Source organism: Haemorhous mexicanus, chromosome 8 (genome assembly GCF_027477595.1).
Source record: "Haemorhous mexicanus isolate bHaeMex1 chromosome 8, bHaeMex1.pri, whole genome shotgun sequence".
NCBI classification, from domain to species: Eukaryota; Metazoa; Chordata; class Aves; order Passeriformes; family Fringillidae; genus Haemorhous; species Haemorhous mexicanus.
The window spans coordinates 10,402,635-10,417,817 of NC_082348.1; the positions used below are offsets into that span (position 1 = coordinate 10,402,635).

The 15,183-nt window shown below is 46.7% G+C and overlaps 1 protein-coding gene across 1 annotated transcript in view; it reads left to right on the forward strand.

Moving 5' to 3' along the window:
- Window positions 1–2,535: 2,535 nt before the first annotated feature.
- Window positions 2,536–15,183, forward strand: part of ADCY5 (adenylate cyclase 5) — a 203,893-nt gene continuing 191,245 nt past the window's right edge. The window contains exon 1 of the mRNA XM_059852713.1: window positions 2,536–3,856. Coding sequence (XP_059708696.1) covers window positions 2,855–3,856 — 1,002 coding nt within the window. The 5' untranslated portion in view covers window positions 2,536–2,854. The remainder of the gene's footprint in view (window positions 3,857–15,183) is intronic.

Here is a 15,183-nt window from a genome sequence, read left to right on the forward strand (position 1 = left end):
TTCTTATGACATTACAGAAAAGCAAAACTGTATGTCTTACAAAATGGCATAGTGAAAAGAAACATGAATGGTACTCTAGAATAAAAAGTACCATTTTCCTGGTACCCTTTTATATAAACTTCCTGGAGAAGGGGCTGTAGCTTACTGTGACTGGAGTCCTGCCTAGGATTCAGGCTTCCAGAGGCTTCCATGATGCAAATGATAAGTAAAACCTCATTCAGTCCAGTGGTGAAACATAAAAAAATTGCTTGGTCTGTTATCTGGGCAATGCTTTGTTGATATCTAGAACGAAATGTAACAAGATGGGGATGTTGAATGTGCTTGGTTCTTACACATGCCTTCATAGTAACTTTCTGTGAAGCAGAATTAATTTTAGGGTCACCAATTTTGTGGATCACCTTTCTCCTTTTACTTGGTTTTAGTAAGAAAAAGTGAGATCTTTTACTGCTGGCTTTGAGAGAAGAACTCCAAAATGGGACTTTGTGTACAAAACAAAAAAACCTGTCCCAGTTTACAGCTCACTGAAGAACTGTTTCACTGTCTTTATCCCTTGGGTTCAGGCACTGTTCAGCCAGAGTAACCAACTACCCTATAATTCTTGAGTGTTGTTCTACTCAAGCAGAACAAAAGTAGTGTATGGATAGTGACAGTGTTGTATAATATCACAAGAAATGATAAATTCCACTTGAAGGGCAGTGGTATTTATATATAAAAATGTCTCCTCATGGGAAGCAAACTGTAAGTCCAGTTGTGACCAGCTGCAGTATGTAGCATCTGTCAGGAACGTGCCCTGTAAGTGAGCCCCACGGTAGTAGTTGTGTGTATTGTTTTAGGGAAAATCTTTAACTGTGAATTCCTGGTAAATAAAAGATGCTCTGCGGAAGAAGCTGCTGAAAATTCACATATGATTTTACAAACCACTGAAATGCACAAAGGCCTAAATTGCTGTAGTTTGTGGAGTTACTTGCACGTGTAAAGGACACCTGAAGGGCTTCTGTTTGGAAGGTTATCCGGTTTGGCTTTTTTTTCCCCCAACTGTGTCCAGTAATATTTCCTCTCTACAAATGTTGCTTATCTCTATCCCTTGATAACCACAGCTTTAGCACTAGTACTGCTAAGGACTGCTTGTGAGCAGGGATTTCCAATGTTTGATCAAACATCTAGACAATTTCCAGTTTCAGCAACTTAAGCTAAGCAGTTACCTGATTTGACAGTTTGTTTTTAATAAAACATGATGCAGAACACCAAGCAATAATATTATTCTTAGTACATATGATGCTTACCTTCAAAACACTGTAAATCATTAATTGGCTCACTTGCATCTGCAAAAAGAGTAGTTCATCTGCAGAAGAGTGGTTCTTTCTTCCTGAAAGAACATTGTGGAAGAGTCTGGAGATTAAACTTGCTGGGAACTGCTGTGGTGTCGTCATGCCTCACTCCCAGGTTAGGGAATATGCCATAGAACGGTGTCACAGCGCTGTCGGGTGAAGCTGAGGGCTGTACCTTAGGTAGTTGAAGAAACAAGGTAAACCTACCTGTGCGTGTATTTTACCTTTGATTTCTGCGTTAAGGTGGGTCCAGCAACAGGTGCTGCTGTTGTGGGAGGGTTGTCCGGGGCTTGATTTTCCTCTCTTCGCCAGTTCGGCCGCCGGTGCTTGATGCACTAGCAGCTTGCCCGATGCGGGAGCTCGGAGGCAGCGCCCGGGGCCGGCCCCGCTTGCCCCGTGCGGCGCTGCCCGGGGGCGGCTCCCGGAGCTCCCGGGCGGCGCCGAAGGGGTTAAGGCGCCCCGCCCCGGGCGCGCGCATTGGCGGGGCGGCGGCGGCGATGGCCAATGGCGGCGCGCGGCGGCGGGGCCGGGCCAATGGGGGCGGGCGGGGGCGGCGCGGCCGGCGCGCGGCTGAATGGGGAGCACAAAGCGCGGCCGGGACGCGGCGCCGCCGTCCCCGGGAGAGCCGCGCGCGGGGCCGCCGCCACCGCCACCGCCCCGCTCTGGCACCGCCGCCCCGCCGGCAGCGCGGGGGAGGCAGCGCCGAGCCCCCTCCCCTGCTTTTTCTCGGGTTTTCTTGAATTTTTTTCTTTCCCCTTACCCTTCCGATTTTTCAGATTTGCCGGTTTCTCCCCTCTCCCCCGGTGCCCGTGGGAGAGGCGCTGCGGCCGCCCGAAGGCACCGCGGCGTAGCGGGAGCGGCGGCCGGGTGCATGAGCGGCGCGGCTGCCGCCGGCCGTGCCTTACCGCCGGGGCTCCGCCGCTGGGAGGCGAGGCGAGCCGGGAGCGCCGCCGCAGCCCGGTCCGCCCCGGGCAGCCCCCCCGCCGCGCCCCTCGGGCAGGGGATGCTCCCGCCGCCGCCGGCTGCCGCATCCCTGCGAGCCTGAGCCTCCGCCCGCTCCCCGCCGACCGGCCCGCGGCGAAGCGCCCGCCCTGCGCCCGGCCCCGAGCGGCGGGGGCCGGGCGGGAGCGGTGCGGGCGCGCTGCGATGCGGCTCCCCCGCGGCGCCCCGAGCCCCTGCGGCCGCCGCGGCGCGGCTGAGGGCGAGCGGCCGTGAGCCGGGAGCGTCCCGGTCCCCGCGGTGCCGAGCGCGCTCGGCGGTGTCGAAGTGCCGGGGCCGGCGATGGCACTGCCCTGAGCGTCCCGCCGGGGACACCCCGGCTCTGGGGACGCTCGGCCGTTCCGGAGACTTTGGGGGCGTTTGCGGGTTTTGCCTTTTTTCTTTCTCTTTTTTTTCCCCCCTTTTGTTCCCCCCATTTTTTTTTTTTTCCCTCCTTCCCCGCTGCCTTTTGGGGTTTTCTCCCGGCGGCTCGTCCCTTGCGCCTGCCCGGCTGTCATCCCCTCGCCCGCGGCTCCGCTCCTCAGGGCATGTCCCGGTCCAACAGTGTCAGCCCCCCGGGCTTCGGCGGTCCCGCGCCCTGGGCAGGCACCGAGCAGCACCGCTCAGCCTGGGGCGAGGCGGAGGCCCGGGCCAATGGCTACTCCTACCCGCCGCCTCCCAACAGGTCCTCGGGCAAGAAGGCCTCCCGCATGTCGAGCAGGTGGAGGAGCGAGGAAGACTACGAGCCCCGGAACCGCGGGGAGAGCGGCTGCAGGATGATGAGCTTTAGGTCCAAATCCGCCTGGCAGGAGCACGGTGACGACAGCCGACGTCACCGGTCCCGGCACCCGCCCGGCAGTGATTCCCCCGCTGCCCCCAACAATGCCAGCCCCCGGCAGCTGGGGGAGCAGGGGGAGGTACGGCCCCGCTCTGTGGAGTTGGGGCTGGACGAGAAACGCATCAAGGCCAAGATTGAGGAGCTGGAGGAAGAGGACGGGGACGAGGGGGACTCCGAGGCGGCCTTCTCCATGGGCAGTTGTTGCAGTAGCCTGCTGCAAATCTTCAGGTCCAAGAAGTTCCAGTCTGAGAAACTGGAACGTCTCTATCAGCGCTACTTCTTTCGGCTAAACCAGAGCAGCCTCACCATGCTGATGGCCGTGCTGGTGCTGGTCTGTGTGGTCATGCTCATCTTCCATGCCGCACACGGCCGCTATGAGGTATCCTATGTCGTGGTGCTCTCCCTGGCCATCGTGCTGATGGTGGTGCTGTGCATGGTGTGCAACCGCAACAACTTCCACCAGGACCACATGTGGTTGGCATGCTACTCTGTCATCCTGGTGATCCTGGCAGTGCAAGTGGTAGGGGTTCTGCTGGTGTGGCCCAGGAGCGCCTCAGAGGGCATCTGGTGGACCGTCTTCTTCATCTACAGCATCTACACGCTGCTGCCGGTGCGGATGAGAGCCGCGGTCATCAGCGGGGTGGTGCTCTCCGCCATCCACCTGGCCGTCTCCCTCAAGATCAACGCGGAGGATAAGTTCCTCCTGAAGCAGGTAGGCAAGCCCTGAGTGATTTGGATGTGTGCTCAGCATTGAAGGGCGAGGGAAGTGGGGTAGTTTGACTTCCACAGACCTGCCTGATGCTGGAAGGTTGATAGGACTTTCAGCTGAACTCCTAGGTTACCTGCTGCTGGGTGGCATGGTGTGCAGTGCAGTGGCTAGCCTGTTAACTTGCTTTTTTTCATTGCTGTGGTGTTCCCTTGTTTTTGCTCCACATTAAGGCTCTAAACATACAAGAAGTGTGTCTTACTGGGTTCCCATGACGGCTGCTCCAGCGCTGTCAGCCAGCCCTGCTGGTGCTCTTCAGCTGTATTCAATGTAAACAGCCCTGTGCTAAGCACACCTGTGGAACGGTATCCAAGCACGCTGCTGTTTTACTGAAAAAGGTGTAGAAAGTCTGGCTGTTTTTGTAAGGCAGAGGTTATCCTTGTGTGTCACTCCGAGTTCAGTGTTAGCACAGAGCTTAGGCATCTTAGGAGAGTGTGCTCCGTGGGAATGTGGGGTAGCCTTTTGGTTTAGCAGGAAAGTGTTTTGCTCTGAGATGTGCTGGAAATCTCTATGGTGTAAAAACCCAGAGTTCCTGTACAGAAAGAATAAAAAGTACCAAAAAAAAGTATAAATGCAGGTTGTTATTTAGCTGTGATATCATGTTTAACTGAAGCAGTTCAGTTCACGGGAACAATAAGACTATTATCAAATGCATTACAGTGCAATTTTTAATTACCATATCTGTATAAACAACAGCAGTACAAGGCGCCACTCTTCAAGTGAAGCAGGCAGCCTTGGGACTCGTGCTTTAAGCTTACCACACGTAAAACATTGAAGCTATGAGGCAGTTGTCATCCTTCTGATGTGCAGGACTCTGAGCAAGGATGAGCCTATCACAGAGTCAGCCCTGATACCTGTGTGCTACCAAGGATTGTTTATTAAAATCAGTGTTTGGTAGTTTTACAGCCCTAGCACATAATACAATATACAGCTTTGTGCTCAGTGCCTGCTTTGAGTCTTAGTTCTGGGTTTTGAGTTCCGCCTATTGCAGTGGCAAGAAAAGTTGTAGGACTTAAATAAAACCTCATCAGCATGAGGCTGTCACTGTTTTGCTATACAAAATAGCCCATGAAATTACTCTCTTCTCCCCACTGCCTAGTTAAGGCTACTTGGAGAGTTTCTAGCTTTTTTCTTAGTTTGTTACAGATATTTTTATAAACTGTACGTGACATATTCTTCTCATGTTTGATATAAATGGCTTTTTGTGCATTTCCAGCAGAGCATACAGTGTGAGTGGGACAGTTGGTGTTTTTCTGCTTGACTTGAAAAAGTTTGCTAATGGCCTCGGCTCTTCTCCACTGGGGCTCTGGTCTTGCAAAGCCTCCCGTGTGCTTTTTGCTTTATATAAACGGAGACTGGTCCTGTTGAAATCCATGTGTTTGGAGACTGTATCCTTACATGGCAAGGCAAATCCCATCATGACTGCTGCTAGAAGATTTAGCAGTCTGTTATGGGCAAGGTTCGGAGCATACTAACAAATGAATAAAATATCATTGTGCTGGAAAATGTTGGTAACTGTATTTTAATAGGAAGGAGCCTAAACTACAAAGGCCAAATGATCGACTCCCTCAGTAGAAAATTTGGAACAATTACAGCTCCCTCCCGTTCCAAATGGCAGGTTGTTTGTAAGAGGCTGGCTTGTGTATGAATGTGCACTTGTCCAAGGTGGAAGCATGGGTGGTAGGTGATGGTACGGTATGCACAAATCTGTGCATTGCACAGTTGCTTTTGCTTTCATAGTAATGCTGGTGTTTTCCTATGGTTTGGCAATAAATGTTCACTTAATGAGGAATGTCCTAGGAGCACTTTTACTTTGTCTTCAAAGGCAAAGCATCTCTCCACGTTGCCTGTTTATTTTTCCTGCCAACACGGTCTCTATCTTGCTGTGGTCTACACTGGCGTAGCACGGGCTGAATCAGTGGGGTTGTACAAGGCCAGGCATCAGATTCCTTACACGTTTGTGTACGAACACGAGCTGCTATCTCTGGCTGTCTGATAGAAAATCTGTTCTGCTGAGCACATTGCCTTACAGCTATTAACAGGCCTTCTTCACTGGGGCTGTATCTCGTTGCCGTGGAAATCAGTTGTGTTCAGCTTTGCCCCCCTAAAGCAGGCAAGCCCTCTTTTCCTCCTTCAAACTACCAGAGGCAAAGGCAGGTGAAGACCAGCTAAGTCAAGAAGAGTGAGTTAAAATGTTTTCTGTGACTTCACGCTGGCAGTCACATCAGCCTGGGTTTTGTGGAGGAGGAGTGGATGTGAGTGCCTTTGTGACTGTGTGACCAGATGGTACTTTACATCCAGCAGTCACAGAAGAAAGGCTGGTTAGGGTGTATATCACCTTCCCTCTCTTTGTCATGGCATTTTAAACTATAATACTTAAGCAAGTTTTACTTTGTGGGAGCTTTTTGCTTTAAATCCTCTCTGAATTGTTTCCAAACCAGGAGAAATCATACACTCTTGTTATGATCCACCAGTGTTTAAGGCAGGGTGATTCTTGTGTTGACTCCTGAGCACTTTTATAAGGCTCTGGAGCCTGTTAAAACCTCCCCTTTCTCAAGAGAGGGAAATTCTTGGTAGAAGGTCCCTTTGGGGGGAAAGGCAGCTTGTTGTGTTCCGTAGCAGAGGACGCATGAGTTTATTGTCTGAATTATCTTCTCCTATCATTGCTGGATTTTTCTGTCCCCACGCTTTCTGCTCCAAGGCTATGCTAGTCAGACTTCTGGAAGGGTTAATGCAGTCTGCTGTTTCTGAATCCATAACGTGACAGGAGTAAAAGTAGTTGTCATTGTTCAGTCTTAACTGAGCTGCTTTTTAAAATAATTCTTCCAGAGTCACTGAATTTGGAAAGTAGGCTCTGACTTCTCTTTGCTACTTGGAGGAGTCTGTCTTTCAAAAGAGAAAGCACCGCTGTCAAAAAGATGAGTATAGTTGGTTCCTCTGTGAGTCTGATCAGCTAGAGGCTGATCTTAGCTTCTTGAATTGAGGTTTGATTGGAATAAAGAAGTGCTAATTATTGCCTTATTGAAAAAAGTTTTCCAGTGCTGAGGGAGGGGAAAAAAAGAAATCCCGTTTTTGGGAATTTACTTGTTTCCAAAGGCAGCATGCTGCTGGAAGCGTAACACAGTGAATAGGTGATGCTCCACCAAGTACAAATTCTGACTGCTTAAAAGGGGGTTTTTCATTTTTTCCTGTGATCAGTTAGCTCTAGAGGAACTGCTTTTGGATTTATTGGGGAGGGGATGACTATGTTAGTCTTCAGGTTTATGTTCTTGCGTTATTCTGGGACAGACTACAGATATGTTTCAGTGCATGGAAGTGTATCTTTTTTCAGGCCAGCCTTTTCCATGTGTTGGCTCTGATGCACTTTCAGGCTCTGAAAGCACACTCAGCTCTAGAATTCACATAAGCATTACTTTATGTGTGAATGAAGCTTTCTAATACTTAACTGAGAAAGAAGTGTGCTGTTTATCAGAAATCTGCCTTGCATTCACAGCAGAGATAACAGTGAGATTTATTCCCAGTCCCCTTGGAGCGAGCTGCCCAGCTGACCCACAGGCCTGTATGGGCACATGGGAAGAGGTTCAGCCTGTGGGTTGCAGATGCTTAACTGAAGTCATGTGAGGAGACCAGCTGCCCTCAGCACAGATAGTCTTGAGTAAGCACTGGCATTTTTGTAAGACTATGGGCTAAGGGACAGGGAATTTCACAAGAGAGTTTATTGGATTCTGATTCAGACTTAAAAAGGGATGGGAATTGTGTGTGGGAGTGAGTGGGGGACCAGGAGTAGGGGATAAGAATGCTGTATACAAACATCAAACAAGCCCGTGGACTGAGGTTAGATTTACTCCTGTTTTCCCATCCAAACCTGTTTTATTGTAACTTTCTGATGTTCCTTGTTCAAGGATACAGTTAAGTCTTTGTAGTTTATTAACTCAGTGCAAGTGGGTGACTGGTAAGGTACCATGAAAAATAAATAACCTTTTTTTTTTGTCTTGTGTCAGTAACCTCATTGAAATAGAAACTGAAATGCACTGATCTCTTTTCTCCCCAAATACTACTGCAAACCTTCTGCAAAGGATCTCTGATAGCAAACTACCTCAGCACGTCCTTTGTTTGTCTCTCTGATTCAGGGCTCCTTCTTGCTCAACCCTTTTCCATGTCTCCATCATAACAACATTACATTAATACTCCTCATCCTTCACTTCTGGGAAGTGTGTATGTGTTGGCCTTTCTCTCTGTCAGTGCATGTTAATGGCAGATGATTGATCTGTACCTGCATGGTGGCTCTCTGGAAAGTGTAGCATTTCAGTTTAACTGTTTCTCAGATGCTGGTATGAGAACCAGTCTCTCTCCTCTTCATAAACAAACTCACTTCAGCAGGGCTAAAAACAATTTCTTACTGTAACAGCGAATTGACTTGAATCTTGTGGAGATCTCCTAGCACCTCGTAGAGATGCCTTCTAGTTGGCAATTGCAATGGCATTCAGCACAAAGTTAGTCACACAGTAGGAGAAGTAGTACTGTATGTTCCATCTCAGCCTCAGCATGCCTACTACATGTGAGTGGTGACTGATTTACAGACAGGTTCTCAGCAGTGTGTTAGCCAAGTCCTTGCACTGTGCTTTCCCTGTCTCCAAGCAGCGTTGCCTTTATTCATCAAGAAGGGGAGATGAACCACCTGGAATGCAGGTGGATCTGTGTGTCAGCTCTCCTATGGTTATGTGCTGCCTGTTTTACTCTTGTCCACCTGGAAAATAGGTTTGAGTAACGTTTGTATAGGATGGGATTTTTGAGGTGCTCAGCCACACGGGGCCAGGTACTGGGTGCCTCCATCAGCACTTAATGCCCTGTTCTGCATAAACATTGGTATCAGCAGGGCTCTCGTGCAGTGAGAAGAGCTCTAGCACCGCTCACTACTGAAGAATCTGCCTGAGCAGCAGTTGCACTGAAGTTAGTGAAAATTGATTTGTGGTCTTCTGTTCAGGGGAAAAAATGGGAACCTGAAATATTCAGTCACTGTTGCATTGCTAGTTGCCTCCCTAGGGTAATTCTGTAATAGAAGTAATTAAGTAAATCCCTGATGTATTGTGTATCAATTTAGTCCTTTGTAAGAGTATTGTCTTTATCTCTTGGGCATGTGTTGCTTGCGGTTTACAAAGGCATATCTGTTTTTCTTATCTCCTAAATTACTCTATGATTCTGCCACCTCCTAATCTACCCCCTTGCTTTATCCTCCTTCCCCCCACCATGAATTAGTTTAATATTTCACTGTAATGTTCAGCAGTATTAAAACCTGTTAGTGTGATAGAGTGCTGTATGTCTAATTTCTCTGTGTTCCTGGATTCTTAATAGGTTTGTTGTCTTGATAAACTGACCCATTTGAATAATTTCTCTCAGCCTTGTGATCATGATCACACTTTTATAACTGGCTTGGATCTTGGTGAATTCAAGACAAAACCTAATAGGGGTGATCAAGGTGCACAGGAAAAAGACTTGTCCTAGGCACTTTTATGACATGCTTGAAGAGGCAGGGTGTGCTAGTTCTGGTTATTTCTGGAGAGGTGAAGATACTTCAGAGCAACATCAGGATTCATGAAGGTACTGGAGGCAGGAGGACAAATTTCCTTGCCCTAATCTTACAAAGCAGCCGTTGACTTGTCCTTCAGTGTCCTGGGCACAATGGCCTAGTTTGACACCTTTTCTCTGTCAGAGACCTGTCCAAGGCAGGACATCTTATTTATGAGGTCATTTGTGATTAACCTCATTCAGATGATTTATAAATCTGAAGAGCAGTGGACATAAAATGCTGATTTATCCTGTTGCTAAAGGCTCAGTGGAACTGGTCGTGCCCTCCTGGAGCCTGAATGGCCCAGTGCTTCCTAAATGCCCTTTTGCTCTGAGTCCACTGTGGTGTGGGCAGCACTGCCAAGGTCTGGGGTGGAAGAGGACTGGGACTCAGCCCAGCTGGAATGTGAACTTTGGGCACCAGGCTCTTCTCCAAATGCATTCAGTTTGTCTCTGATTAGCTAATCTTTCAGTCATGTACCATGGCTCCCTCTCTGTCTTTTAAGAAAAGTGGAACAATTGCTAACTTTTTAGCCATTGCAGTAGTTGGAGCAGTTACAGTCTTTCGGTAATAGCTGGTTTGGTCATCATGTTCTGGCACTACTGGACATTTACTCTCATTTTCTAATTGAACTAAAAGAATTTTCCTTCTGTCCTGGTAGAAGATGCAGTGAAAAATTCCCAGCGGCACCTAAAGAACTGAGAGGTAAAAACCAAAATTATTTTGACTGTGCGTGTGGTAAAGTGATCCACCCTGTAGCTGGTAATGGCTTCTGAGAACCCATGCTTTGAAAAGCTCTTGTCTTTCTCTTTTCTTCTTTTCCTTCTCATCTCTTTTTTTACTCTTGTCTCATTTTGCATATTTTAAATTTTTTTCCGTTTTTTTTTTTTTATTTTTCATTTTCTTAAGTTGTTTTTGGTTTTGGTTTTTTTTGTTTGTTTGTTTGTTTTGGGTGTTGTTGTTGTTTTTGTTTGTTTGCTTGTTTTGTTTTTGGTTTTTTTGTTCATTCTTTTTCCCTGTGCAGGTAGGTATGGTTCAGAGAAAATACCCACTTTTGTTTGAGGAGGTAGAAGACAGGGCTCCAGGTTTTACCAGCCTTGGGCAAGGTTTGTCCTCCCATCTGCTCTGTACTACAGGGTTAACGTGGCACCTTGCACAGGTAATCTGTACCCAGAAGAGTTGGTGCCGAGGGAGCTGGAGTGCACCAGGATCTCCCTCGAGCCTTCCAGCAGCTACATGATTTCATGATGTGCTGCATGTTGGTTTTTTATGGCCCAGAGGGGTAGGACAGTGACAAAGTGTGTGCAAGGAATGTGAAGATTTACAGCTTCTGGGAAATGGGTGGGGTTCCTGTCTAACTGCTGTGTGACTTCTCAATCTCCTGCAAGTCCTGTGTTTTGATGTGGGATAGGCTCGGTGTAAGTTCCTTCCCTCCCTCTGAAGTCTAGCCTAGTGATCTGAACTTGTGATATCTTTCATCCATGGGATGCTCTTTCTTCTTTTTGTTTTGACATTGGTGATACTTTTAAAAAATATAATTTTTTTGTCTTTACCTGAGAGGTAGCCCGCTGCTGCCAGAAACTTAATTTGATTCATTATTATGGAGTCCTTAGGCTAGGTAAAAACCCAAGGGGAAATCTCATGTGAATGAAAAAACGCAACCCCAAAGATATTAAAAAGGATAATCTAGTTATGAGGGGGTGTGGGAAACAGACAAGGATTTTAATATTTGTCTCCTGAACTCCTAAAGCTTCTCACCTTATCATAAGAAAGTTTGAAGTTTTAAGCACTTAATAAGGTCACACATAAAATGGGTGTCAGGCCAAGACAAGACTCAAAATGCTTTTTAGCACCTGCAACTGGACCACTCCCAGTGAAACTCTCCGTGGTGTTTTAGGATGGTGCTGACTCTTGCTGGTTTCATCACTGGCAGGTACAGGAATGGCAGCATTCAGCAGACCTACAGTAGAATTTAGCATGAGACGGTCTTGTTCTGACACTCAGAGAAGTGGACTGAACACATTTTAAAGCTCTGCCTTGTGCTTCCAGTCTTGCTCTTGAACATTGGGGAAGCTCTGTCCCACCAGGAGCCTGGTGGGTAGACAAGCTTGTGAAGTACTTCAGCCAGACACGGTTGGTTTTGCACCACAAAGATGATGTGTTTACAAATGGTAGGACCCCCCACAGCTGAAGAATTAGTGGGCAGCATTGGCATCACCAACAGTATTGCTTCTGGTGCCAGGCTGGCCTCACTAATGCCTAGCAGGATTTTTGTTGCAGCACTCACTACAGAATGTTTCATTGTTTTGTCAGGCTTTGTTCTGCAAATAAAATATCATTGTGTTCTTTTTTCTCCATATTTATATGACACTAATGTAATTGCCATGTATCTTTATTCCTTTCCCCAGACATCAGGAACACAAATCATATTTGTGTATTTAAGATGTTATCAGGACTGTCTGTAGTGTGCATTGTATAGTCATCATTTGTGGCTTCTCCTACTTCATAGCAGCAGAAATAGCAGAAGAGAAGTATATTTCAAAGCATCCTCAATCCTGCCCTGATTTTGTTTATGATTCCTTTACCTAGACTGCTTCTTCTGCAGTTTGAGTGATGAGTTTCCAGATTAAATATTAAACTGCCTTTTCTTTTCATGAAAAGTTTTACACACCCATGTAATACCCTTCAAATTTTTTCCTCTGAATTGGGTCTTTGTGGTATTGCCATGTTTGGCTATCATCCTGTGTTTTCCTGGGAACTTTGCTTTTGGGAGGTTGAGTTTTGGGAATTAAAGCTGCTCTTCAAATTCAATATACACATTCCACTAGTATCAGAGTGCATCTTTGCAGACAGTAAACAAAGAACTGTGCTGATGCAACACAGAGGGAATAGAAATAAAGAAAGGTTTGTGTTTTGTCTTTTCCCCCCAGACATTAGAAATTGATCTCTCAAAGAGGCAGCTTACACAAACTGTTTATTCTTCAAATATGTTTGCAACTTGTATAAGACATTCTGTCTCACTTCATAGTCAGAAGAAAAGGCTATGACATTGCTTGCAAGAATCTGTCATAAAATATTGCTGATGCAAACAGTTCCCTGGCTGTATCTTCCCTTCCAGAAAAAGCCTTGCCTCCTTCCCTTAATTCCCTGCTTTAGACTAAATGCTACAAGCACTGATCCCTTTGTCCCTCTCACTCTGCAAGCTGAATTCTTAGAGCCAGGGATGTGGTAAGGGACTACTCAAATCAGTATTTCTAAAAACAGTAGTTTGCTGGTCAGCCCACAGATGACAGAGCTCCTCAGACATGCTTGCTGAGTGATGAACTCTTTCCATTTGCTGGGAGGTACCCAATGGCAGCTTTCTCCCTGTATTCTTGCTTTTGACGTGTGGGTATTCACACACACAAATAGGGGGGCCAAAGGACAGGTTATTAATGAAGAGGTTTCCATTTAAATGGGATTTCTCTTTTCCAGGCAGGTGGTTACTTGTAATCTCATAGGGAGAGGAAGAAATGCTCTGCAGTGCTAAGGAAAAGGGAGGCTGTGCAGGGTGGTGGGAGAATGTGTAATCACAGTGTCAGTCTCGCTCATGCTGAAAGCTAAATGCAGTCTTTCAGGCCGCTGAACATGAAGTAGGTTACTAGTGTGGGAACTGCTGTTGAGTGCTGAGCTCTCTGGATCTTAAGGCCAGGATGGACTTCTCAGCTCATTTAACAGTACCCACTGAACAATTCTCCTACACTTTAAAATTTCTTCCATTCAACTATAAACAAAAAAAGTTTAAGCACTGAATTGCGTAGTATTTGTCAGTTGAAAAAGCAATTTGCAGTGATTTCTGAACTGAACCAATACTTATTTTTTCCTCTCTCCTCTTTGTAAGACAGGATTTTAATACCCTGTGATGGAGCATATTGGGGATATTTCTCTGCTCAAGTTGGTGGCATCTACTTAAATATAACACAGATGGACATGTTAGTTGTGAAGGGGTTCTGACATCATGCCCAGATTTTGTACTGGGTAATTACATTCCTGCCTTCTTAATTGATGTTGAATATGGCATTTTTCTTTGCTCCATGTCTATTCTGGACTTTTTAGCAGTACACCACCAAATAGATGCTGTGCATATGGGTTTACTATCATATCTGAGAAATTTGCAAGGTTGTTGACAAGCCAAGAAAATGAGGGACTAGAGCTCAGGCTTGCATCTTCTTAGTCATGTCGGTGTGCTAGAACAAGTGCCACCTCCTTGATATGACAGATGTCCTGATAACTTTTGAAAGGTACAAAACCAGAAATGATATGATTGAAGGATAGTGCCAGAGCTCAGCTATGCCATCCTGCTGCACCAAGGCAAGACCAAGCCAGCCTAAACAATTTGTGGCAGGTACTGGTCACAGACCTGTCTGGAAAAACCCCTCCCTTGTGTACCTGCTCTCGGGGGTCACAGCAGCACTGATGTGCTTTCTGGTGTGTTTGTTTTCTTGGTGGGTTTTTTAGCAGAGCCCTGGGCAGGGGCAGACAGTGAAGAAGAGCTGTCTGTGACTAGAGCTCTCTGGCTGCTCTCAGATGAAACTGGTGCTTAGTTTCCTTGTCTCACCTGGCTTTAGTTCCCACCCCACCCAGAGCCTGCCGTTCTCTCTTGTCACAAACAGTGCATTTGAGTGACATCTGGCACAGCTGGGTCTCATTCCTGACTGGGGCCTTCCTGAAAGCACTGCAGTACAAGCTGTAAGCTTGAAGGTTGCACATCCTTTCACAGGTGTCCTCCTTGGTCGTGCCTGGCCCCTCTCAGCTCTTAGGGTAGCTGTGCTTAGGTAACTCCTTAGAACTCCAGGGACTCTCAAAAGTGTATGCCTCTTGCACTGTGGTTGAAATGACTGTGAACAAATACTTAAGTGTTTCCTGAAAATATTTTCATATCTCAGGAGAGAAAGTTAGGAAACTGCAATTTCGTTTTTGTTAGTTTGTTTTCCTTCTTCCCTAATGCAGGTAATGAGTATCTGGCTGTGTCATGACACTGAAGGTTTGTCCAAGTAGTGGTGTCTAGGAAAGGTAACACTCTGTGCATTAGTTAAGCCACAATATAAAGCCCACTATACAGAAACTGCAGTCCACTGCTGAAACCACCTTACTTGTCTATTTTAGATGCAAATGGACCTAGTTAATTTAATTCACTTCCAGAGGGAATGCAAACTAAATAAAGTCATGCTTGTTAAAAGAAGTGTTCTCACAGGTTTAAATAATTTTCTTCAATTTATTTTGATGAACTTTTCTGAACAGACCAATCTTTACCATAATATCTTCAGGCTAAGACTGTAGCTTATGTAAGTGAGGAGTACTTACATACACAGTATAAGCTTAGTGCATTGCCCTGGTATGTAATTTTCTTTTAGAGATAGTGTGACTCTGTGCTATGTGCCTTCCCCCTTGGCAAGGGTTGGGGCTGGTTGTGATAGGGACAGAGTCAAGAGAGGAGCTTATCTGTCATGTTTAGCCAGCTCTTGGCCCCATTTCCAAAGCTGCTTTTCAGGAGCCTGGTCATGAGTGTCCCCTCTATGGCTGTTTCTGTGTGAGGGGTGACTGCTCATGACCCATCCTTCCCAGAGAAATTATCTGCTTTCAGAGCATGGCCTTGTGCTTGGGGCTGAGACCAAACCTTTCCACTGCCAATTCCTTCGCAGATGTGACCAGGACAAAATTCCGTATG